The sequence below is a fragment of the Mauremys reevesii genome, linkage group 7, assembly GCF_016161935.1.
Source record: "Mauremys reevesii isolate NIE-2019 linkage group 7, ASM1616193v1, whole genome shotgun sequence".
Classification (NCBI taxonomy): Eukaryota; Metazoa; Chordata; order Testudines; family Geoemydidae; genus Mauremys; species Mauremys reevesii.
In genome coordinates, this window is record NC_052629.1 from 90104314 (window position 1) to 90130330 (window position 26017).

Below are 26017 nucleotides of genomic sequence, written 5' to 3' on the forward strand. Positions count from 1 at the left end.
GGGTGTTAAAGGTAAAGGAGAATACTTGGCACTGAGTTAGCTTTCAGTGTACAGTGAATGTAGGTCATATACCAATCCTGTAAAGGGAGTTTGCTTTATCATACAATGAATGCCTGACCAGTCCAATTAATATGGCTTTACTACTTACACCCATTTTCTAGATAAATTATAGTCAACATCTAACAATTTAAGTCACTGTTCAGTCTGTCCCCTTAGGACCTCTCGTAGCATATCGTTAGTTGTTTTTGATAAATCCTTAGCATGCCGCCTTTTTCCGGTTGGGTCATGCTAAAGTGCCAGTGTAAGTGAACTGAAGTGCCCCATTCATTTAGCAAGAAGACGGTAAGATAGAACTGTGTGTGTTTTTTCATGAGTAATAGTTTAATGCTCGTTATGTGATCAGAATAAAACTTGGTACATTTTGTGATAATCTATAGAAGTATTCTGTCTGCTTGTGTTTGTAGGCTTGATTATCTCTGCCACAGTAAGAAGTTAAGGGATGTCGTTCAGAGAGGTCTGTTGCCCTCTGCAGAAATGATCACAGTCTTGAGTCAGGAATTTGGGATTCCCCTAACTAAGGAGGATTTGTTTATTCAAAGACCTCCCCTGCCCTCAGTCTCCCCATTTGCTTTGCAAAAATCCAGAAAAGTTACCACAAAACAAGGAACAATGCATTCTTTACTGGATAACCACAATGAAAAGTACATTCAGTGTAAAAAGGAAATGGAAGATAAAATGCAGCATTACAAAGACCACATCCAGGTGAGTTGTGTGGGATGTAGAACTATCGTACTTGAAGCAATACTAATAGTCACAATAATGCATCAGCTTAATTCCCCCTGCCCCCTCCAGAACTATAGTCTTTTAGAGTTGGAAACATTTAATAAAGCCATCCATGGACAAGATCAGCAGTGTTTTATCTACTGCACAAGCTGTAGTGCAGAATTGACTGCTTGTCGGGGGAGAGGGGAGAAGCATAGTGGTTACAGATGAAGAGAGCGTACATGAAAGTAAAGAGAGAGGTGGGTTAACTATTTAATAGCGTTCTTATTCTAGCTGGGGCTGGTCCCTTCTCTTCCTTGCCTTTTTCTCTCCTACAAGCGCTCCACCCTTTCATGTTGTTCCTTGTTCTTGCCTCAGCTTCTAATCCAGGCTTGAGGTGCCTTAGGACAGGCAAACCTACCATGCACAAATGATGTACCATTTACTACCTCCTCTTGCCCTTAGTGGAGGAGGAGACGCAGGTGCTTTGTGCCAACCAGCTGTTTTTAGCTAGCAGTTGAAATGATACTCACTGTCACCTGAGGATAGCTGAAAGGCACGGACAGTGAAGCACGGAGCCCCACGCAAGTAGTTAGGGAAGGGATGTAGAACTTCTGGCTCTTGTTGCCATGGTGGGAAGCAGCCCCTCTCCACATACTGCTTGAGAAGAAAGCAGGCTGAGCCTAATGCCATGTCTACACTACAAAATTATGTCGACCTAAGTTCTGTTGGCACAGAGCCGCTGCAGTTATAAAATCTCTTGTGTGTGCACGCACTCTTAGCTCCTTGTGTCGGTGGTGCTTGTCCTCACCAGGAGCATTTGTACCGATTGTACAGTCAGCGAGGGCATTGTGAGATGGCTCCTGAAAGCCAGTAACTGTTGATGTAAGCAATGCAGTGCCTACGCTGACACTGTGTCGACCTAATTACATCGACCGTGACTCTGCGCCGCTCAAGGAGGTGGTGGTATTAAATCACTGTAGAGAGGCACTTAGTCAGCAGGAGCCAAATTTAAGTGAAGACACTTCCACAGCTAGGTCAATGCAAGGCAGCTTATGTCAACCTAACCCTGTAACATAGACCAGGCCCAAGAGTGTTCCCAACCATCTTTGATGTCATTCGGAGAAGCTTTCCTGGGACATCTGAGAGGCTGAGGTCATGTTATTAAGAACACATTTATTTGAGGACTAATAAGCATCCTTTGTTTGTGAGGAGTTCTTTTGAATGCGTATTTCCCGTGTGTATTTTAATATAAGAAAGGTTTTCCTTGGCATGTGTGTAAAGTTCCAGTCCTGTTTCCCAGTACCCTGCTTTGTGAGTACTCATGCTGTCGATGTTCGAATAAGTTGGATGCTTTAGTGTTGTTTACACTGAGTCTGTTGTTGATAAAGGGGCAGTTGTGTGAGGCCAGGAGGGAAGCAGTCTCATGTAAGCATCCTGGTTACATGCTGCTGTAACATCACTGGGTTTGTCTACGCTGCAGGGGAGAGCATCCCTCCCAGCCTGGCTAGACAGAATTGTGTTAAAAATAGCAGAGTGGATGTTGCAGGACTGGTGGGGTTTTGGGCCTAGCTACGTGAGCTCAGAAGCATTCAACCGTCGGTTGAGCTAACATGAGTCTGTCTAGCGGGGCGGGGAGGCACAGTCCCAGCTGCAGAGTGGACATACCCATAGAAGGATCAGGGAGCCTAGCTCTGAGTACAATGTACAAATGAAATAAGGGGTTATTTTATTGTCTGTGTAAAATATGCAGCTTTCCCTGTAGAAGTACATAACCAGTTCCCATTCTGTAGTTTTTGGGTCTGCAGTGGAGAAGTCTGACAGAAAGGTCTGCTGTAGAAAAACAGGAATGTTCCTTCTTATTTGTAGGCTAATGTCAACTTTCAACCTTTTTGACAAAACAAACATTTTGCAGCCAAATGCCTATAACATGTTAGGATTTCTTTCTAAGTCAACACAGGATGGTAAATCATGTAAACACAATCTATGTTCGTTTCTGCTAGCACCTGAGGGGCACATTATTTCCTCAAAGGCCACAAAGGGTCCCAGTATGGCTATCTCAAATCAATGAAAAGAGCTTGAGGGTATATTTATACCATGCCAGCAAGGCTGTTTGCAAAGGGACATGAGGTAGGAACTTCTTGCTTTTGATGGGTTTTATTTCCCTTGGCATCACATGCATGCACACAGCCAAGCAAACGTCACCCCAGCAGCACCATTGCTTAGACCCATGTATATGAGGTCTTGTGCTGTGGGCACTCGCCTCTGAGGAACTGCCAGGACCCTGCAGAGTGCCCTCTGCACAAGCAGACTGAGTGGGTAGCGCCCTAGTCATCAGAAAAGATGGCATCTCAAGGTCTATTAAGGTGCCCCCTTTTGGGGTGATGGCCAATGGAGGAAGCCGTGTTGGCGTATCTGGAAGCACAGTTATTTTATCATGCGGGTTAAACTTCGTTACACTAAACTGTGTGTAATTTTTCTGTTCAGACTAACATTGATGCCGTGTACCTACTCAGTAGGAAGGTGAAAAAGCCAAAGTTCAGAGCCATCAGGAGTTCTCCTGCTGACGGCAAGTCGGTCTACAACTACAGTTCTCAGCATCTGAATTCTGCAGAACGGGCAAAGATGCAACTTCGTAAGGAGCTGGCAAAGGTAAGATTGAGACACAGTCAGTGTATAGTGGAATGTTTCATTGTGTGTGACTGAGTAGACTTGGCTTACCAAACCCAATCCTGAGACAGAGATGGGGCTTCAAATAGATTTACATTAGTGCCCCTTGTATTCAAACAGTGGTTCCTAACCTTTTTACTAAGGTGACCCTCCAATTGCATTTTGTCTTTTTTTGGGACTCACCGTTATGTATTCTCTCTCTCTCTCTCTCTGACATCATATAAAGTGGGGTGGGATGGCTCTTTATCCCCATTTCCAGCCCCCTCTTGTTCTCTGTCTCCCAGCTCTGTCCCCTTATGTGGACAGAGAATTCCAGTAGGGCTCCTGCTACACCCCTGTAAGTGAGAGTAGAAGACTGCAATAAAACAAAGCACAAAACAGCCCTCCAGTCCGTCTCCGCCCTGGGAGAGAACTGGCCTCTCAAAGATCCTTTTATGGCTAGGGGGGCCTTGCTGAAACAGACACCAAACGCCACAGATTCTCCTCCTGGCAAGGGAACCAGACAATCCCAGTCTTCCCCTGCATCAAGGTGAGTGACGCCCCCTTCTGCAGTACCACTGGCCCCTTTCTCTTTGCAGTTGGGCCGCATTTGCTACCAGGCTGACGACTGTTCACTTGCTAGCTCTGGCCACTTCTTCTGTGCTGCTGCTGGCTGCATCCCCCTCAGCATGCTGTTCCTTGCTGCCCTGGCCCCGCCTAAGTGAGAGCACGGAGTGGAGTGTTTCCAGGGCATGTGTGGGGTGGGGTATCATGGGGGCTGTGACAGGCAGCCCACCTAGACCCTTCCTGTGACCCATTGATGGTTTGGGACCCAGACTCTATTCAAAGGTGGGATGGGAGCATAGAATTGTATTAAATTCTCAGAGAGAGACCCTCCATCAATATTACTAATTTTTGTAAAATGTTGCGCTCACACCAATCAATCCCACTGAAATCAATGAAGTTCCACAGGTTTATAACTGAGAAGAGAACCTGAGCTACCATAAATATATTCATGCATTTTATATACAATGTAAGGTAGTTTGAAAAGATGTTTCGCGTAACTCTACATCCTTTAACACATGTGTAATGTAATGTAATCAAATATTTGTGTAGGTGTGAATAATATATATAAAATCCTATTTAACACCTTGTTCACCACCACTTAACTCCTTGGCACTAGCTGGATATATCCCGATGCAACAGAATTTATGCTAGTATTGTCCTGATTATGCAGGACTGTTATGTTCACTATCATAGGCAAAACAGAATTCCTGGGAGATGTTTTATTAAAGTGGACATCCTGGTTCGGTAGGAAATAAAGTACTGTAATAATATTTTATATGTGTATGGTGCTTTTCATGTGGAGACGCTTTACAAATTACATAGATACTGCAGCAATCTCTGAGGTTGGGGGAGGGGGAACTGCTCAGCTGTGAGGTGAGGTGATACTTTACACTGGGGCATTGGGTCAAAAGTACTTCTTTAAGCTAAATAAATACATCATGTTTAAAGAATTCTCTTTATCATCCACAGAGAACTAAGGTCTTATGTGTAAATCCATGAAGTTGTCTGCATTAACTTATTTTTTCATGGATTTTTTAGGTTAGAAGTGACCATTGTGATTGTCTAATCTGATCTTCTGCATAACACAGGCCAGAGGACCTCACCCAATAATTTCTGTACGAGCTGTAGTGTATCTGTGAGAAAGAAATCAGGTCTTGACTTAAAGACTTCAAATTACTGCCTTAATTTGGGGATGTAGGACTGAGTCAGATCTGCCTCTAGGAAGGCACCTCCACTTTATGGATTTTAGGAGGTCCCCTCTCTCCAGATGCGAGCTTCTTGGATCATTCCGCACAGCTGAGGTGGGATTTAAAAAACGCTCAGTGTTGATTTAACACTGCTCCCAGTGACATCAGTCGGAGTTTTACTGTTGACTTGGGGTAGAGTTAAAGCCAATGCTGAGTGCCTTTAAAAATTCACTCCCTCCAGCAGATTTGAAAGTCCTACAAAAGATCATCTGCACCATCTTAAAGCACACATGTCAGTAGGTGATGTTTGGGAAGCTGAAGTTCCTCTTGTGTGGATTTCCTGAACTGCATAAAAATCAAACATACATACTTCGGATTTCTGAGGTTACTCATAGGTGCATAAACTGCTTTTAATAACTCCATAAATAATACCTTTTAAACCCTTCAAGTTTACCAAAGGCAGCAGGCCTCATCATGACCAACAAATTAAGGGCCTGCTCCAGTTTCCACTGAAGTCAGTGGGAAGACTCTTGCTGACTTCAATGGGTGTTGGATGATCCCTTAAATCAAAGTGCATTATTGTCTTCCAAATTTCAGGCCTCTTTTGCCTAAGTCTTTCCAGAAAAATTCTATCTTGACATGAAATCTTGCCTATGGAATTAGAGTGGAGTGATGGTGTTTTGTAAAAGTTTGTTGGGGTGTATCAAAAGTGGGTTTACAATGGAAGCTTAACTTTAATCTTAACTATGGAGAGACCAACATCTCTAGTATGATATGGGTCAAATCCTCAAGTGGTGTAAACCAGAGTAGCCATATTGAAACCAATTGAGCTGTGCCAGTTGACACCAGCTGAGGATCTGGAGATGCATATAAATAAATATAAGGAACTAAAAGAGCAAATCTTTCTAATGATTCCACAATTTTTACTTGCATTATCTTTAAATCCACAGCTAGGATAGGGATGCAAAATAAGATTAGAAAATATTTTTTTTAAAGTACTTAATCAGATTTTTTCAGACTGTCTGATTTGGTTAATCTCTGGTTATTTTTAGATGTAAGTAGAACAGACACAATAGATGTTGATGTTACTTTATACTTTCCAGGGCTGTGGTGATCTCCAGTAGAGGAGAACTCATGTTAACATAAAACATTTGTCATCCTAGAAACCAGAGAGGAGATTCGCTTATTGCCACGAATACCTGTCAGCCATGTTTGATCCTGTGGATTTGGACAATGTCCGGAAAGAATCTATTGCAAAATCCAAGAATTTGTGGGTATCACCAAGTGGGTTTGTATGTCCTGGATTTAAGAGCTGCATTGAATCCAATCTGCACCCTCTTATGCCTGATGAGACACGTTTGAAGGAGTTAACTGAGGTAATCTAGAAACTTAAAGTAGGAAACCCCAGAAAGTTGTTTTCTCATATCAAACATAGTAACAAGAACAGGAGTCTCAGAAAAGGGAAGATTGTCTTACAGGGGTTTTTTTTGGAGAGGGCTCAGCCCAGCCTCTACTTTTGTGTAGTTAGGGTGCACGAACATCTGCATGCACAATTAAGATTTTGTCATTTGCATGCACTTTCCTACCATTTGTCTGTAACCCTTCTGCCCCTCTGAGTTGGCAGCAACAAGGGCCGGGTTCAGTATCCAGGGGTTCCGTTTCAAAATGCAATGCAAAACCGGCTCAAGCCCCCACCCAGTGATCTGGGACAATTACATACACGCCCCCTCCCTGGGCGCCTCTAGGAGGCAATACTTCCCCTCTCTCAAGCACGGAGTCTGAGTGTAGAAAATCTTTTTAATAAAGGAGGGAAACAATGCGGCATCATGTTGGGGAAACACCACAAACAGGATTCATAACACAAACCATGAGCAAAAGACCCACCTCCAAGTAAGTTTTGGCAGTGTCCTTTTCCCCTCAGGGTCTTAAGTCCAATCACCCCAAAGTCCAACAACCCAAAAGTCTTTGTCCCTGGTCAGTGCCACCCCAGAGTTCAAAAGTTCATCTGCAGAGTTTTACCCCCCTCCCCTAGCCTGGGTGGAAAGGAGTGGGTGGGGCACACAGGGTGTTAAGGGGCACCTTACGTGGACCGAGGCTGACTGCCCCGCCTCTCCATGGAGTTCTGCTGCAGCCTTCACCACGAATGGCTCCGCTCCACCAGCCACTCCGCTCCTCTAGCTGTCCCGTGAGCCGCTCCAGCCATCCCCACAAACTGCTCCGCTCGCTGTTCCGAGGGCCACTCCAACCATCCCACAAACGGCTCAGCTTCACTCTGCTCACTGTTCCATGGGCCGCTCCAACCATCCCGCAAACTGCTCCACTCTGCCAGCTGCTTAGCAATATATCTTCAGGCTCCCCCACTTGTTAACACAGCACTCAGTGAGCTTAGCTCTTTTAGTGATTTCAGCTCTCAGTGATTTCAGCTTATAGTAGGGGAGCCCCAGTGCTGGTGCACCATTGTCCCAAAGTGAATTCAGCTCAGTAGCCTCTAGCCAGACTCCTAATGGAATCAATATTAGCTCTGCTATTCAACAGTGGAGAAAGGTGGTGGTGCAATTGGTATTCTAAGCCCTCAAAAGGGTCGGGTCCCGTCCCGTACACATACCTATCCCTACCTTCTCTCAATTCACTGGGTTTTGGAACCCATGTCCCTTGTCTAGCGTGTGCTACTTAGTTGATGGTGAGACCCTCTGTCATAAAACAGTTTCATAGTCCTTCATTCACATACTCAGGGTAATACCCCTTTATTTCTCCTGCCCCAATAACAGAGAGATTGGGGATCACACAGCTGTCAAAGTGACCATTTTGGGCTGCCGTGGGCTCATGCTAGGCGGGGTGGGTGTGCCTATGCAAACACGATCAGCCACTGAAGTTCTTTTCCACACTCGCTATAATTCACCACCAGATGTCAGGGAAGAGCTCATCCTGACTCTGCGTACATGTCTAAATAGGTTTGCACATGAAACTTGTCATCTGTGCATGCAGACGTTAGTGTAACTGCAAAGTTGCACATTTACCAATGGAAGCTCGGGTCTGAAAATCATAGTAGTCTAGCCTAGTGTAGGCAGGGCTGGTGCCATTACTCACTTGCTCTCAGTTTAATTGTACTCTGACCTATACATCTCCCATTGCTCTGAGTTCAATTAATTTTTGATCTGTCTCTCTCACTATGAGTTTGCAAGCCTTGGTTCCTTGTTCTGCTCAAGAGTTCTAGTACCAGGGCCAGCTCCAGGGTTTTTGCTGTCCCAAGCGGCGGGAAAAAAAAAAAAGCCGTGATCGTGATCGGTGGCAGCTCCACCGTGCCACTTTCTGATTTGGCAGCAGGTCCTTCCCTTGGAGAGGGACTGAGGGACCTGCCGCTGAATTGCCGCTGAAGAGCCCAACGTACTGCCCCTTCCCCTTGGCCGCCCCAAGCACCTGCTCTCTGAGCTGGTGCCTGGAGCCAGTCCTGTGTAGTACACTGTATAAATACAGCTTGAAGTTAGAGGGACAATGCCTTTATTCCCCCAACGTGACACCAATGTTATTAACATACTGCAGTTCTGTTGGTTGAAATTTATGAGCCTATATCTTGAGTCTTGTTTAAAACCAGATAGAGAGTGGTCCTGCATCTACTCTTTGCCTGTGAACTGCAGAAGTTCTTTTATTAGAAATACAATATATATAAAATATAGAAATGTCTGGGTGTGGCTGTGTGCGTGTACTTTTTCAAAGGGCTGGGTTTCATATCAGAATGGTGATGTATTTGTTAATCAAGTTAGATAAACCATCAGTAATCCACAAAGTGTGCCATGCTTTCCTTTTGAAAGTGTAGCCACACAAAACTAAAACTCCTTTTAGCCAATGTGAGCAAATAGCTGCCTGCCAAGAAATTATTTTGGAGAAAAATTATTAGCTGTTAAAGCTGCTAAATGTAAAATGTCCCAGGTGTTCCCTTTCCCATAGAGCTCTGTGTGACTTCCTTTTGTCTCTCGTTTGTGTTTCCATCCATTACTGTAACTTGTATGACCGTACTGCTTAGGAGACCTAGACATGGACCAGGACCCTGTTCTGTTCTTCCTTTTTAACTTTCGCTGCCTCTGTGTCTTTCAGCTTCTGTATATTTTCTTTCTCTGACATTTTGCTTTTTTCTACATTTATCTTTTGCCTGTTTCCCTTCCCTGCCATTTATTTCTCTCCCCGTCCTTTCTCTCCCTCTATGCCTGTTCGTTCCTATTCCTCTGATCTCGCCCCCTGGTTCCATATTCTTTGCTGCTCTTTATGGTTTCCCTTTCCCTTTCCTTAGCATTTTACTGGACTGTCAGCTAGACCAGTTCACTCATCCCTGGCTTGAACAGTCTTACCCAGCCTGCAGCACTGTATATATGAAAAGTGAGCATGCAGTCAAATAAAATGCATGCGCATTATTTGGGTTTGGTGGGATGGGACGAAAGGGAATAGAAGGGGATTTCATGTAGGGTCATTGGATCCTAACAAATTAATTGCACACACCTAAGTGTGGAACAAAGTTAATGCCCATTTTAAGTTTCCATCTGCATTACAATGCTTCTGAAATAAAACAGGTAATACGAGCACCATGTGTTCTGCTGATCGGCACTGTTGGAGCATGTTCCTGCTCATGGAGGCGCAAAGAAGTGCCACTTATTAGGAGCAACAGCAGCCATCCAATACAATGCAGCTGTCAGCACCTCTTACTGAAGAGATTAAATAACCAGCAAGGCAGCTGACCAGCATGGGACAAAAACTGCCACGCTGAAAGAAAGTGGATTGCAGGCTCCTAATGCAGAAGCAGCAGCTGATGGGCCCAAGAACCAGTGAACCAAAAGGAAGGGGAGAAGAGCACAATGCTCGATGTGGGAGCAAGAGTCATCTGGGACATTGTATTGCCCTTACTGCTGAGATGAAGAGGTGAAGGCAGCTGACCAGCCCAGCATAAGTGACGCTAACTCCAGCATGACAGTGCCAACAGAAAGAAAAGGGGAAGCCGGTTCGCCATACTCAAACAGCAGCCACTTAGGGCACAACATCTAGCTCAGCATTGAGTCACGATGGTGGATATTGGCTTGATGAATTTATTATTCATGTCTCCTGAAAAGTAGAGTGAAGATGTAAAGCCAGTAGAATCCACGCTGAGAGAGCCTGATTTTGGTATGGTGCTACTTCCACCACTTATTGTGGAGTCATCCCTTTTTGGTTTTTTTCTTCTCAAAAGCGGAATTTAACCAGGGCATCTTGGAATGTCATCTTCAGGGAAGCTAAACCAGCTGGCTTCCTAAAAGATTTAATTCTGGTTCTTGCGCTCACTCAAGTGTCATCTTGTTCCAGAGCACAGGTAAAACTGTATGATAGGAATTTTCTCAACTTGCAGCTTAGAAAAGAGCTGTCCCTCTTGGAGGAATACAACTCCCATTTCAGCCAGAGGAATTTAAAAAAAAAGACAGTATCTGGATTTATTTACAAAAATTGGACTCAGTCTTGGATCTGAATGAGCCATCCCTGAGGATGTTACAGTTTCAAGAGAGCTAGGATAATGAATACTTCCCCCAGACATTCTTCCTCTCACCTGCTTCCTCAGCATGGCTGAGCTCAAGGCAAGATTTTGAATAGTGCTCTGCACTTACAGTTGGAGGCAGATTTTCAGAAAAAGCTCAGCTCTCATTAAGCTGTTAACCTAAACGAAGTGGCCAGGTTTTCAAAGTGCTCAGCACCCAACAGCTTCCTCTGGGACCTGTCCTTTTTCCACCAGCATCTGGTGTAACTTAGATGTCTACATTTTCTGGATCAACTGAGTGCTGTGGTGAGTATTATCCAGCAAGCCATGTACTCCAGCACCACAGCAGCCTCTTGCTGCTTGTCCTTGAGCTGTTTCTAGGACTCTTCTTTACTCCTCTCTAGACCTGAGGAATGATATGAAATGCTGCTTAATGATGCCTGACATACCGTCAAGCCCGATACAACATAGCTTTGCTTCAGTCAGACAACAGTACAGTTTTGTGGGGATTTCATTGGTAAATAATCTCCCCTGTACCATATGTAACTATCAGTCCTTGTATGTTCTCATTGGTCAGTGCTTTGTTTTGCTACAGTATTACTCTGTCCATATAATAGTTTCCCCCTTCAAAGTGTTACACAGATGTTACTAACGTTAATCAAGAATGCACAGTGTCACTGCACTTCAACTGGAGGTGACAAGAGAGCTGATCCACCTTTAAACACTTTGGTCTTGATACTAAAAATACTTACATTCATCGTAAGCTCAAATTTCCTGCAAAATTGTTTTTCCCAGAAATCAGCTTTTTTTAATCAAAGGAAAAAGAAATCCAGTCTCTCTCTCCCACTCCCATCCACTGACAACTCCGTGTAGAGCTGCACGCATCAAGCTAACAGCCAGCAAATTGATTTTTCTCCACATATCGGCGGGGGAGGTGGAATAGTTGCTGCTACACTGAGCCTTTTTGTGCCATGTTTCAGCCCAAAACAACAGAATTTTGTCATTGACATGCTGACGATGGGAAATACCTCCAGGCTTTTAGAAAATCCGCTCATCTGTCAAACATCAGAGAAATGTCACTTCAGAACCAAGGTGATCTGAGTCTACTGCACTCTGCTTGAGGGGAGGAAACCAACCCATCCTTGAGCCTTCCCCTCATGAACATTTCACCTGTGGAAATGCCGGCTTCTGGGTCACGTTGCTTTGTTCAGCAATGCAATTCCAGTCGTCTTGCCATATCATTAGCAAGTGCTATGACATGCCGTATTCAGGATCCACTGCCTCTTTAGCAATTAAAATTGCTTTCCCAGCTAAAGTAAATCCTGCTTCCTTTCCCTGCCTGAAGCTGTCCTTGGGAGGTAATGTGGTAGATTGGGGCAGGGAGTGGGGAGTTCTTTTACCATGTCGAAGTTCAGCTTCTAGAAAAGAAATGGAACACTTTTCCCTCTAAACATCCCGGTGACCGGCCAGTCAAGTAGGAAAGGATTCTGAATGCCATTGTAGCTTATGTTGCTGCAAAACAGAAAAGTGATGCAGAGAGTGCCCTGCCCATGTTAAGAGGCCAGCAAGTGCAAGAGGTCTTCCCTCTAGCAAGTCCAAAGCAAAGGTGTAGCACTTTTCAGTCAGGGAGAGGAAGAGAAAGCCCTTTCCCCATGTTGGTTTCCCTCTCTGCTCCAGCCCTCTGACTAGAACTCCATCTTGACTGTTGCCACCCGCCACCCTCCACCCCCATCTTCTAAAAGCATGTCATATTGAAGAGTGCCCCGGAGCTGCTATTTCACTCTGCACTCCCAGCCTAACCCTTCTACCTTTCAGCTGTGGTCCTTCCTGTGGTGAGAGGGGAGAGATGAACCTGCCAATTTTTGGACTCGGGTCTATGCATTCCTAGTCCCATTTTCACACGAGATTGAGGCAGATACATAGAGGGACTTGCTGTAAGTCACGGACGGAGTTCCTGTCAGATCATGGTGGCCCTCTGCTCAGACTGCTAGAGCCCACCCCTCTGCTAGGTTATCACATCTGAATAAAGTGATGGGCTCATTTAACATTACAGGGGATGAGATGACACAAATTTGTAATTAGACTCTTCCTTGCGAGCTGTGTGGAAAATGTTACTCTGTGCGGGGGTGGGTGTTAGGGAACTGCTACTGGCACTGTGTTCCATTACACACTAGAATTCAGTAACTCCCCTATACAATACATTTTTCCTCCATGAATCAAAAATTGTAACGTGAAAGACCACCCATGGAGAGACAATAGAGTCTCCTTTGGCACTTTTCAAATGATTACCCTAGTAATGTGACCTAATCCTTGTTCTGCCTGGAAAGAGCTCCTAAGTACTTTTGTGACTGCTTGCTGTGGCCAGCAATATGACTGCATAAAGAGATGCAACTTTCATTTAGAAATGGCAGGAGAACATGCTGTTTGCTAACATTTTGGAGCCAGTGCTGAGTCGTGACAGATGGAGTTGGGACCAGCGTCATATAGATTTTGATCTTTACAAGAAGCCACCTGTTTACCTCCCAGCATCAGCACCTGCTACTCATTGGACAGGTAACTGGTCCATTTTCAATATCTAACCACCTCATTTTTTTTTCCCAACTTGAGTTCTAACATACACTTAGGATTATTTTCAGTTGCGCTGGTCCTGAAATTATGCATCTAGCTGTAAAAGTGCATGTGTTACTAACGTCCAGCGTGGTGTAGACGGACTAATAAGTTGGAATTCTGCAGTAAAATTGTGGGGCAACTCCTGCAAAGGGCTTTGGGCATAATGAGACCAGTCTGGTTCTGCTGCCAAGGCATGGGGGGGGGTGAGGGTGCTGAGATCCTGCCCAGGGTACTGCAATCACTGGGCCCATGAGCTGCAGTGGCTCTTTGCCTGCAGCACACAAGGCATTTGAGGGCTGGGATGAGAGAGAAACAGGCAGGGCTTGTGCATTCACAGTTGTGCAGGTCCACTAGCCCTGTGCTGCAGCAGTGGACTGTGTCTGTGACTGGTCCATAGCCAGAGGAGGGCGGATTATTTTTGTTGCAGCTCCCCAATTGAGCGCTTGGTTACCTGGCTAAGCAGCTGGCCTAGCATAGCTACTGCATTGGTGTTAAGTGCATCTGGGGATTGGGCAGTGGCTTGACCACTGCTGCTTGTTCCTGCTGCAGGTGACAGGGCCTGTGATTTAAGTCTAGGCATTAAAAAAACTGCCCACCTGATGATTTTGGGCTACCACACCTTGCTCTGGGATACAGCGCTGAAGGGGTCTGGTAGGGCGTTAACGGCTATTAATGCAGGTCTCTTGGCGTTATGTAGCTAAAAGTGCAGTGAGCCATTCCAAGTGTATACCTTGCAAACATGTAGTGAGGCATCGTTACTCCACGGTTTTGCTTTAGGCTAATAAGTATCAGAGCGTAACTGCTGCACAACTTTCATATTGTGGAACACTGTTATTGTCCCCCCTCCCCCCATGCCCAGCAGTTCTTAGCCTTAGTCCCTGAACTTGAGAGGGCTGCCTTTGGACAAAGATGATACAGTAGAGCAGTGGGGCTCTTTCAAGGCTTATTCGTCTATAAAATGGCTCTATTGAGTGGCTGACCTTTTAGTGAATGGTGACAACTGTTTTTGTTACTGGGGCAAAGGTCAGGCAGCCAGCCTCCCCTCCCCCAAGACCAAAACTAATGCCAGACAGAGAAGCTGGAGGAGGTGCCCATAGCGATACAGTTAAATCTTTTGTCTCCAACACCAGGCTACATGCCTCACTCCATACACTGCTTCTGCCACTAGGTAAGTGGAAACAGAGAATTGGAGGCTTAAATTTGTAACTTCTTGGCCAAATTCAATACGTGGCATTATATTCTCCCCCAGGTGTATCATGAATGACACTGACACAAATACACACTGAGCAGAAAGTTTTCTTAACTTTTGGTTCTGATAAACTGTTTTGAAACATGGAATTACACTTGGATGTTTGTTTCTGTATTTTCCACGTACACCATGGAAACAATTAAGATTGATTAGAACATGCAGAGGTGCCAATGAGACTGACTGTGCTTGTCATGGTCAGTTCTAGTGCTGTTTTTGCCAGTGCACTACATGTATGATTAGCAATATGCCTGTTATTGAAGTCCTGGGCCTATAGAGTGCTTCTCATTGTGTGATAGGTTCAGAATATGAACAATAACAAGTAGGACCAAATTCATTTTCATATCTTCTGCATGAATTTGCATCCAGATCTTTGTTGGTGTGTGTTAGCCATTACTCTGCTGCCCCTTATGGTTTGGTACAGATGACACCTTGTGAGGAAGGTTGTTTAGCTGTACCTGCGTGCCTTTCTCTTGACTAGCAGTCCAGCCTTGCTTAAACATGTGCTGGCTGTCATTATTTTATTTTTCTTTTCAGTGGACACTTGGCTGCATGAAGACTCTGGTCAGCTTCAGAAAACTATATTTGATGACACTAAGCTGAAAGTTTACAGGTGCTCCACAGCAGCCGAGCTAACCACACGTGGCCCAAAAGCCAGTGCCAAGCTAGACAAACTACAGGGACTTCTGAAAGATGAACCACAGAAATTCTCACTTAAGAGACCAGCCATGATCCTGCAGGTAATGTGCATTTCTCTGGGATCTTAAGGGTTGGGGTTCCCCTGGGAACAGCACCTGTGAGTACCATGCTGATAGACAGTCTGCAGCATTTTAAAATAATTTCCATATTTAGCTGATCAAGATCTTTTGTTGACATAGATTATAATTTAAATAGTCATTGCTAGCTTTGAGACATATGGCCCTGCTTAGCTCAGCCTTACCAAACTCTCAGAATAATTTACCAGACAGGAAAATGTTGTTAAACTTTAATTACCCTGGGGGAGAAGGTGAATATGATTTTGGCCAGCTAGCTTAACAGCATTAAGATAAATTGTAATATTCTACGCAGGGGCCAAACCACTTCTAAACATCAACTCTCCCTCCATGTACTCTCCTAAAAACCATTATGCAGGATGGGCTTTCTTAGCATTGTAGTGCAAGCTGACACTGAAGAAACCACACAGGCACTCCCAGCCCTGTAAGGTTCAGGGATTTGCATTAGTTGATATGGACGGCCTGCACCAAATTAGTCTCTTGTTGGATGAATCAGACAGACATTTAGTGACTGCATATAAATGACTGACCCAAACAATGAGTAAACTTTAAAACTCAAAGTGGAGCTTCCTTTTGGTTACAAATACTTTGCAGAGAAAAAAAAACAAAAACAGGAACCTTCAAGATTGTTTATTACAAAGCAAAGTTAAAAGAAACATCCGCCACATCCCCACCATCCTTTTTTGATGTCGGATTGTTTTGTTGCACGACCTTTGTTTTGGATGAACGCACAGCAGCATGCCCTCAGAGCCTTTTTCTTTCCCCAGTTCACACCCTCAACTTCAACCCGAAGTCTAAGTGTGCTGTAAAATGCTTGTCTTTCCCTTTCCAAAGAAAAGACAGTAATAATGATAAAAAGTCACTTTTCTGCCTGTTTTCATGTAGCCTTTTTTAATGGAAGAGCTTGAACTTAGTTTCTCTAGCTGCATATTTTCCCCTTCGAGCTCCCCTGCCACGTCCCTAATTCAACTTGTAGTTTCCACCACTTTCTATTCTGGACCTTCCTCTTTCTGATTCTGTTGCCTTAGGCTGTGTCTTAGCCAGGCTAGGTGTGTATTTTTAAAAAGTTTACATTGCAGCAGCCACGAGGCCATCTGCTAAGTGCATGCCCAGGCCTCTTCCCTTCTCTGCAAGCACTGTCATCATTCTCATTGTCTTGCTGGGTAGGATTCCTGCCTCCTTGAAGTGTTTTTGCATCATCTTTTGAGGTCTGGGTGCTGCCGCTAGAATACTAGAGCTCAGGTGCTCACTGCCTCATCATGAACCCATTATAGTCACTGACACAGAGGAGGTAACTGATACAATATGCACTCTAATTTTCAGGCATTCCTTCCATTCTCTAAAGTGTATTAGCTTTATTGAGCTACTTTACAGATTCTCTGTGTGATTGTTAATGTGGCATGCATTTTTTCTGCCCACGCAACAAAAGGTTAGATGGGTTTAGAGAGCAAAGAGTAGTGACAAAAACCTTGTAAGAAAGATGGTTGTGCGTTTGGTCTTGAATCCTGATGATGCATGAGACTTTGCTGCAGTAAAATGAAAATACAACTGAGACTTGTGTCACCCAAATGCTCAGTAATTGCGCTTTCCCGCTCTTGCAGCCAGCTTGTTCATAAAACAAAATACTTTAGGCCCGGGCTTGTGAGCCACAAGGCCAGACTCCTTCCTTCTGCTACCTTTTTTTTTAAAAAACTCTTGAACCTGAGCAATATAGCAGTGTTAGCCAGAAACCAGCACATAAAGGTTCCTAACGCACAAAGGTCTCTTTGCACAGAGCATGCTCATCTTATCAGTATGGAATGACTAACAAACAGCTTTTTCCCCATACACGTCAGTAGTTGCTGACAGCTTATTTCAAACTGTTTGTGTGCCTCGGCTCTTATATACTTTGGAAACAGATGTTTCCTTTACTTTTACTGAAGTCATCCTTAGCATGAAAAACCTGCTTTTCTGGACTCAAATGTTGGCCCCAGGATTTTGCCTTGTTGAGCAAAAAAAAAAGTAAATAAGTTATACTAACAGAGATCAGGATTTACTTTACTAGCATATGCTCATGTTGTTAAACATAAATGCTTGTTTATAGCATCGGTAATCAATAAGCAAAAGTAGTACTGCCTAGGCTGAAACCTGTTTCTGCTTAATTTTATTGTACTGTCCTAGCCTATCCCAGCACTGTCAGTGTTGCAGCACATACCTGTCTGTGGCAGTTACCCAGACCTGACCAGAAAGAGGAGCACCACCAATGGATTTGTTCCAGGTCTTGAAGACCAGCACAGCTTGAAGTGGAATGGGAATATAGTCCCCTGCCATGACATGGAACATAGGAAGTTTGAAAAGCTGAAAGGAGCCGACTTCAAGTAAGTTTGTAGCAGCAGCTGACTTGCAGCTTAGTCAGGATGCACAGAATGGCAAGGAAGTGGTACAATATATAGGTACAGCACAGTAATTTTTACAGTGCACAAGATCCCAAATTCATTTAAGAAGGAAATGAGGAAAAATGCAAGAAGTAACTTGGGTAAATAGATTGTAATTACCCCAAGTTGGGAAGGATAGTAGGGTAATGCTCCATCTCCTGCATAAGCTTTTTAAATGACCCAAAGTGGTCAAGATTGTTCTCATGCTAAAAACAGCATCACTGAGAAGAGCGTATTGGTCTGTCACTATAGTGGGGGGGCTTCATTTCAGTTCTAACTCTGAAGGAAATTTGTGCCTCCTCCAAACTTCCTTGAGCACAGCAGTTTTCCTTGGAATTCTTCCATTCAAGATATCTATACCACGCCCAATGCTCTCACGATCATGCACTTGCTTGTATAGGTGTGGATATGTAATGCCTGTCGGTATACAAGTATCTCTGTACTTGTATACGGACAGGCATTACATATCCACACCTACACAAATGAATGCATATATTTGTCCACCGAAAGATGAGGATGTGTTTTATGGATATGGCCACTGGCAGAAACAGAAACATATCAGTTCCATTAAACAGTATGTGTCTTAAATTGCTCCGTTTTCCAAATCAAGAGTGCTATAAATATTCCAAGATGTAATGTTAAGGATTCTTGGCTAAACACTGTTTGATTCACTTGGTGCAGCGGATGGAGAAACTTCACTGATTGTAAGAGGGTTATTTGAGATTAGAAGAGGGCACAAATTCAGCTCAGCTGGATTGCATACTATAAGAGTGTTTTTCTAGTCTGTTTAAAATTAACTAGAAAGTCAGTTGATTCATTTGAATATAATTCTACATCCATGAATCTAAGACAATTGATCAGTTACTGATGACTATTCAGCCCTTTAAGAATACTCCATGTCAAGGAGTGCTGCACCTGTGTAACTCTGAGATGGTTCTTTTTTACAAGCAATTTATAAATCAGCACCGGTGGGGCACAATGCTGCCATAATTCTGCAATGCTAGTTTTCTGCATACTACTACTCCTCAATGTGTCAAAAGTGAGGAATCCATAGTAGTTGAAAAGGTGTTTGTTTGGTACTGAGTAAGCAAAGGGAAGGAGGACATACTAACAGATGTTAAAACAGCTTTTCTACTATTACAGGATCCTACCATGAGTACAATCATCTGACTGGAAAATTAATAGCAGAAACGTAGGTCCAACCAAGTATTCATTAGCTCCTAACAAACTTGTTCTCGAGGGACCCAAAAAACCTTTGGAGGGGAAAGACTTCACTGTGTAGTGTGCTTAAGGGCTTAAAATTAGTGGTTTTATTAACCGATTTACTGTATTGTACAAGTGCCTACAGCATATAATAAGCATAGTAATATGCACATTTACAGAAAATTAAATCCTTTATCTGCTATAGTCCAGTGTTTGTTTGCAAAGACAAATATATAATTAACATGTTTGTTCTTTCCATTCCAGTTTACTGTGTTATGAACATTCCTTTCTTTACAAGAGGAAAAGACCAGAGAAGAAAGGGGAGGATACAACCCTTCTGCTACAGCAAGACTCCACTCAATAGTCAGGTAATTTGGGAATGGACTGTAGGCCTGCCTAAAGTGGAGCTGTAAATTCTAGCTTCAGGAGAGCTACAAGCCTTAGCTGTGATTGAGCTAATCTGCTACACCAAGGGGCTAGCTATTCTATGTACGTAGCCCGAATTTATATCTCCAGCACAAAGTGTAAACAGAGCCTGTGTAATGGTTTCAGTGCATATCAGCACTTCAGATATTAATGCCCTCCTGGAGTGCGATTAAATCAATCCTCCTTGGGGGGTCAAGGAAAAAGGAGGTGTTGACCCTTATAGAACCTTCCCCTACACAGAAATGCTGCAGAAAATTACCTCTCCCTAGATTCCCAAGCCATTTCCCTTTATCCATAGCTAAAATGATCACAGGCAGAGAGGAAGCTAAATTAGAATTCTCTGAAATCCATAGGGCAAGGGTTGCCTGTTTCTTTCTCTGCTCTAAGTTTTAAGTACAAGGCCCTAAATCACCAATACAAATCACTTTACTTAATACCATTTGTATAAACAAATGGTATTAAGTAAGCATTCTCCTGAAACCTACATCAGTACTTTGACTGATGGGCATCCATATGTTCCCAGCAGGAACAGACAGCACAAGCCCATAGTTCTCACATTTGAGAGTTTATTATACACCCATCATTTGAACAAACTTTTTGCTAATGGTGAAATGTTTGCTCATCCACTTAAATATTGTGTGTGTTACTTGCTTTACTTTTTTTTAAAAACATGCCAACTACAAGTTTGAAAAGTTCATTATTAAGTGTTACACAACTCTAATTTGTATGACAGATAGTGGCTGGAAAGTGACATTTTTCTTCTTGTAATACTTTCTGGAGCCAAGGATGAGAAAATAGGTGGCAGTGATAAATACTGGGCCAGTGATGAAAGGTCTGGCTCTATTTTTCTTCCCAATAAGTGCTTGGGCTACATTCAGGTTATAAAAAGCTTTCTTTATTGGACATCTCATGTAACTACCCAGAGCTGAATGAGCATCACTTGTTTCTCTTTTACTCTCTCCCCCACAGTGGTGTGAGAAGAAGTTTTATTTTACAAGATTACAATTACATTTGGCAACTGGTAAAAAATAGTTGTACAAAAATTAAATTCTTCATTTATCCACAGGTTAATTGGCTACCTGTTAAATGTGATTAGAACGTCCTCTCTAGTGGATGAGAACAGATATAGGCTCTCTTTTCCAGCACCTGCTGTGCAACTTTTTTAATACTATCATCCAGGTTTTCAGCAGCATCTGGGAGGAGGGGGGAAGAAAGCAAAATAATAGTTAAATCAAGGACACTAGTGTGCATATATTTGCAAGAAGTCTGAAGAGTCCAAACATCTATTGTGCCAGCACAGGAGGAAGTCTAAGAAACAGCAGTTTTGACTAATTTTTTAGGAAACCTCAAACCTGTCCCTAATTGCATTTACTATAGGGTAGAGCAGAGCAGTCTGTTTCTAGATGTACAGTAACACCTCACTTAAAGTTGATCTGGTTAATGGTGCATTGTTGATATGTTGCTGATCAATTAGGGAACACGCTCATTTAAAGTTGTGCAATGCTCCCTTAACATTGTTTGGCAGCTACCTGCTGCTTGCAGGAAGAGCAGCCTGTTGGAGCTAGCTGGTGGGGGCTTGTAACTAGGGTGGACCAACAGCCCCCCATTCCCTGGGCAGAAGCTGCCCAGCAGGCTATCAATTGCTAACAATTCAGCTATCCCTTCCCCCTCTGCTGGCTCCCAGGAGCCTCCTGCTTGTTGTGCAGGGGTGACCCCCTGCCCCTTGCTTACCCTTTCTCCATATACATCAGGGTGAGAACAGGACAGGGCTCAGGATGGAGAGAGCTTGCTGGCTGCAGCTGCTTTCTCAACTGCCTGATTTTTTTTTTTAATTATTATTAAAGGTAATGTACTTAAAGTAGGGTCAGTGTACTTAGAGTAATGCACATCCCTCCCCCCCACACACACTCTGTGTGTGTGGGTCACTCTGTCTCCTCCCTCCACTCATGCTGCATTGTAGAGTGTGAAGCTACATTAACAACGTGTTAACTCTTGAGGGCTCAGCCAAGTGCTAGTTCATCATTTAGCAGAAGCATTCCCTGGGAAATATCCCACCCTGACTTTACCACCACAACCAAGCTCCAAAATCATTATATTGCTGTATTAAATTGTTTGGTGAAATTTTTTTCCCTGAAACCTAATCCTCCGCCACCCCTCCATTTACATTATTCTTATGGGGAAATTGGATTTGCTTAAAGTTGTATTTTTCAGGACCATAACTACAACATTAAGTGAGGAGTTACTGTATCTGCCGTACCACTTAAGTAACCACTATTCTATATTACTAACTGGTTCAATATCAGCATCTGTTGCTTTTTTCCTTCCTAACAATGGTATGCATATTACAGAAATCAGCTGATCCCAAGAGGAAGTTGGGCCAGGCCTTGAAGATGGCACTCATTAGTTTTCTCCTAAGAATTCTGTGTATGAGGGTATTGGATATTTGTATTACCAATGAGAGGGGAAGTTAGACAACTCCTGTATAAATATTGATGTCCCTCTGCCAAGTGTCTGGGTACATTAGGGCAACTTGTTTCATGTAACACCAGTCTTAAAGGGAATTGCCTGCATGCAGTTTATGACAACCTTGGGGCTTTCAGAATCCTCAACCAAACCATCACTGCCCTGTTCCCATGGAGCAACACCTCCCACCTAAAAAGCCTGCATCACAAAACCCAAACAGTATTTCTTGTAATAGTAGTGGCATGTTAAGAACCTCAAACTATAACAGTGCCCTCTGGTGACACCCACCCTAATCTCAAGTGAAGCCACGTATGTGCATTCAGCACCCTTATAAGCTATGTTAGGTTGTTCTAGTCACATTAAATTTATCCTTCCCACTACCAGAGAACTTACATTTTTCTAACTCCGCCATGGCATAATTATTCTTAAAATATGCCTCTGTGCAGAAAATATTTGTAAGCAGCACCTGATAAAAACAAAATCCAACGAAAGAAAGGTATTAAGCAAACCATACAAACAAATTTTCTCCAAGAAAATAATATACTACCAACTCATGCTAAATGCATTTAAAAGCTAATGAGTTTGAGATCAGATGTGTGTGAGGGTAATTCTTCTTCTCCTCTCATGGTATAGAGCAGGGATCTCAAACTTAAATCACCTTGAGGGCCACATCACTGACACCTTTTCATAAAAAAGATACAAAAGCCCCCACCTCTGCTCCCCGCTCCCTCTTGGAAAGCGCTAAGCACAGCCAAACAGCTGTTTGGCAGCAGGAAGCACCTGGAGGTAGGCAGAGGAGCAGGGACATAGCATGCTGGGCAGGAGGGGAGCCTGGTGGCCGCAAGAAATTAACTCTGTTTTTTTTTGGGGGGGGGGGGGGGGCGAGAAAGAGATTGGCAGGCCACAGCATGTGGCTCATGTGTTGAGACCCCTGGTATGGAGCCTGGTTTTCTACTGATTCAAGTGGGAAGAATTCTAATGGGTTGCCATTTTTTCCACAGCTACTACTTCCAGTAAATGGAATGACCCTATCACCCAACAGTGACTAGAAGAAGATGGGTAATCCGTTACAAATCCAGATGTGACTTACAAAAAAAAATTCACATACCAAGTTCATTAAAGACTGAAGTTTTAATTATTTTAGGTCTCCCACCCCATAAGTCTGAGGGAAAAAACCTGACAGGAACATCAGGAAAGTGTGTTTAATACCACACTCTAACTTGAAAACTTTTAGAGAGAACACTTACATACTTGGATTACTGTGTCAGTTTTAATAATTCATTAAAATATCATTTGTGTACAAAGATCACAAACTGGAAGTTGTGGAAGCTGGTTAACTTACTCCATACTCCCTATTTCTTTACCTCTCCTACCTGAGAGGTATTTAAGATTATTTAACGTAACATCCATCAGAAAATTAGAAAGCTCTTGCTGTATTGTCTGTTCTATTTGTGAACAACTGTGTTCTATATTCTGTGATGAACCTGTTTCTATAAATCTCATTGTTTTTCGATTAACTGTTATAGCAGGACAACAAAGTCTCTCTTCTGTGGCTTTCCAAAACTTGAGATGTTAATGTGCATTGTCTCAATTTATAAAAAAAACTGGCAGCCCAACAGCATTCTGAATAATAGGGGTACATTTCTGTTGAAGTGAATGTGGATTTTCCCTGGGTTTATCTGAAGGCCCACACTCACAGAATATATGCAGGATGGGATTAGCTCCTTGAAGTCTAGCCTGTTACACAGAGCATGCAGAACCATCGCTTCAGTGGAGGAAAGGATCTAACATTCCAATCTGCAGCGGCTATGAATACAGATACAAAGGTCTCTGCTCTCTGGACGGTTCTAGAACTTACTGAGTTAAGGTACAGGGTCCCAGAGGCAGGGTCTGCAGTTCTCCATAGAAAACTCTGGTTTCAACAGACTCTTTAGATGGGATATTGAAAGAGTGTGACCACACCTATTAGTCAGTCCTAGAAAATATAAGTGCACTCACTTCATGATCATGATTGCGTAGACCAATACTGATGGATCGACTAGCCCTGGATATAGCTGCTGTCATTGCATACAAATTAATGGAGATATCTGCTACTCTCTTCAGAACCAGCTGCTCATCCACTATAGTCTAGAGAAGAAGATTAAAAAATAAATTTAGCAGCTTCCATTACATCATTTAAAACCACAACTACCCAGCAATGTCCACTCAAACACAATGTAGTACATTTCAAAAAAGAATGTATGCTTGTGTCACTGGTTTACTTCCTTTAGCACATACAGTCAAGCCACTGTAATAAACTTTTACACTTCAATTTCCTTTGCTTTTTCACATGTATTATCTCCTTCCTCCTTACCAGTAAATGCTCCTTAAGTGTCATGCATGACATGGACCTTTACACTATTCTAAGGGCAGCAGGGACTCCACCAATTCCTCCCACCTGTTGGCAACTAACTGCAGCTACGACACCACTTTCAGCAGAGGCTGTCTACCACCACCAAGGGGGTATGTCGAACCCCCACAGATTTTTATTTAATACATTAGATGGAACTGTATTATACAGGAGGATTATTAGTTCATCGTGAGGCAAACCACTGTCCGTATTTTGTCAGCTTTGAATTCTGATGTAGTCTATTCAACGTGAAAATCCTATTAAAAAACATGATTACTTTGCCAAACCTCCTTAGCAAGCCTTCCACTGTAGTTCCAAAATAATAGATGTTTTCTTCAAGTTTCTTGCCGCTTTCCTATAAGTGAAAACAAAGGGGACCTACTGTTTAGTAGTTATTTTAAATACATGTTTCGAGTGCTCTGTAAGAAACTAGATTAACAACTTGCAACACTGAAGATTTAGCCAAACAAACACTGTACATAGTGTAAAAGTTGGGAGGGGAAGCTGCTCCTTCACTGCCCAGTCAGGAATCCAAAACCCTGACCTGGATGGGACTCCTCATGAGCATGGGAAAGCTCAGCCCCACCAGTCTGTAGCCTCTGCTCAGACTGCTGTGAGAAGGCAGTAATGTAAATATTCTTAACAGTTGTAGCACAACTTCTAAAAATAAACGTTTAATTTAAAAAGGCTGAATTTTAGTGAAATGTTGAGTCTGAGGCTCATTATCATCCTGTTAAAGCATTGCAATGCTGTTGTGCATCTAAGGGGAAAGGAGAAAAAAAAAGCGTGCGCAATAAGCAGTGAACAGGCAGTTGTATAGAAAAAAGTGTGCATAATTCCAGCCTGAACCACCTGCTTCCACTGAAGTCAACAAGTGCAGTATCAGGACTGAATATGGCAACTGCCACCAATTTTCATCACTACCTTTCAAAATGGCAAGTTGAGTTGTTTTTTTAAACTTGATGAGCATTTTGGATAAAGGAAGACTTTGCTAGACACACCATCTTTGCCACCTCAGTTAGATGTTAAAGATCAAAAGGAACATGTCTGGAATTCCAGACTTTTTCCAGCAGAACCAGGGAAGACCAATCTTGGCATTTTAATAATATTTCTTCAGTAAAAATAAGCAGAAGTAACCCTTCAGAAAAAACACCTGGCAGGCTGCCTTCATATATCAAGGGGAAAAAAAATACCAATCCAATTAAAAATATTACTTTGCAGGACACTTGAAAAAAGAAACATTACAGTTAATGAGGAAGTATGTTACCCATAAGAGATCTGGGTAATTTTGGTCTTTTCTAAGAATCCTGATCTGAAGTGATCTTTTACTTCTGATTTGTGAGGTGACAAATCTGGGGAACTGGGGTTATTTAGTCTGCAGAAGAGAAAAGAGAGGGGGGATTTGATGATAGCCTTTAACTACCTGAAGGGGGGGTTCCCAAAGAGGATAGACTGTTCTCGATGGCAGATGACAGAACAAGAAGCAATGGTCTCAAGTTGCAGTGGGGGAGGTCTAGGTTGGATATTAGGAAACACTATTTTACTAGGAGGGTGGTGAAGCTCTGGAATGGGTTACCTAGGGAGGTGGTGAAATCTCCATCCTTAACGGTTTTTAAGGCCCAGCTTGACAAAACCTTGACTAGGATGATTTAGTTGGTGTTGGTCCTGCTTTGAGCAGGGGATTGGACTAGATGACCTCTTGAGGTGTCTTCCAACCCTAATATTCTATGATTCCCAACTAGCCAGGGGAAAAAAAACCTGCCACTTTCCAAAAGGAGAAGAGGCACTGTAGTTAGGAAACATCTGATTTCCCTTTCCCTAAGAGAAATAATAGTTG

The 26017-nt window shown here is 43.1% G+C and overlaps 2 protein-coding genes across 8 annotated transcripts in view; one reads left to right on the plus strand and one right to left on the minus strand.

Moving 5' to 3' along the window:
• The window catches only part of CFAP92 (cilia and flagella associated protein 92 (putative)), an 86370-nt gene extending 62268 nt beyond the window's left edge, over positions 1-24102 (plus strand). For all 6 annotated transcript variants that reach the window (XM_039546410.1, XM_039546408.1, XM_039546407.1 and 3 more), the window contains 8 exons: positions 465-762; positions 3250-3414; positions 6329-6541; positions 13059-13209; positions 15050-15252; positions 17446-17642; positions 19167-19270; positions 22793-24102. In XM_039546410.1, coding sequence (XP_039402344.1) covers positions 465-762; positions 3250-3414; positions 6329-6541; positions 13059-13209; positions 15050-15252; positions 17446-17642; positions 19167-19266 — 1327 coding nt within the window. In that variant the 3' untranslated portion in view covers positions 19267-19270; positions 22793-24102. The remainder of the gene's footprint in view (positions 1-464; positions 763-3249; positions 3415-6328; positions 6542-13058; positions 13210-15049; positions 15253-17445; positions 17643-19166; positions 19271-22792) is intronic.
• The window catches only part of ACAD9 (acyl-CoA dehydrogenase family member 9), a 56288-nt gene continuing 50472 nt past the window's right edge, over positions 20202-26017 (minus strand). For both annotated transcript variants that reach the window (XM_039546414.1, XM_039546415.1), the window contains 4 exons: positions 24458-24535; positions 23790-23918; positions 22185-22257; positions 20202-20521 (listed from right to left, as the gene is read on the minus strand). In XM_039546414.1, the coding sequence (XP_039402348.1) occupies positions 20421-20521; positions 22185-22257; positions 23790-23918; positions 24458-24535 (381 nt within the window). In that variant the 3' untranslated portion in view covers positions 20202-20420. The remainder of the gene's footprint in view (positions 20522-22184; positions 22258-23789; positions 23919-24457; positions 24536-26017) is intronic.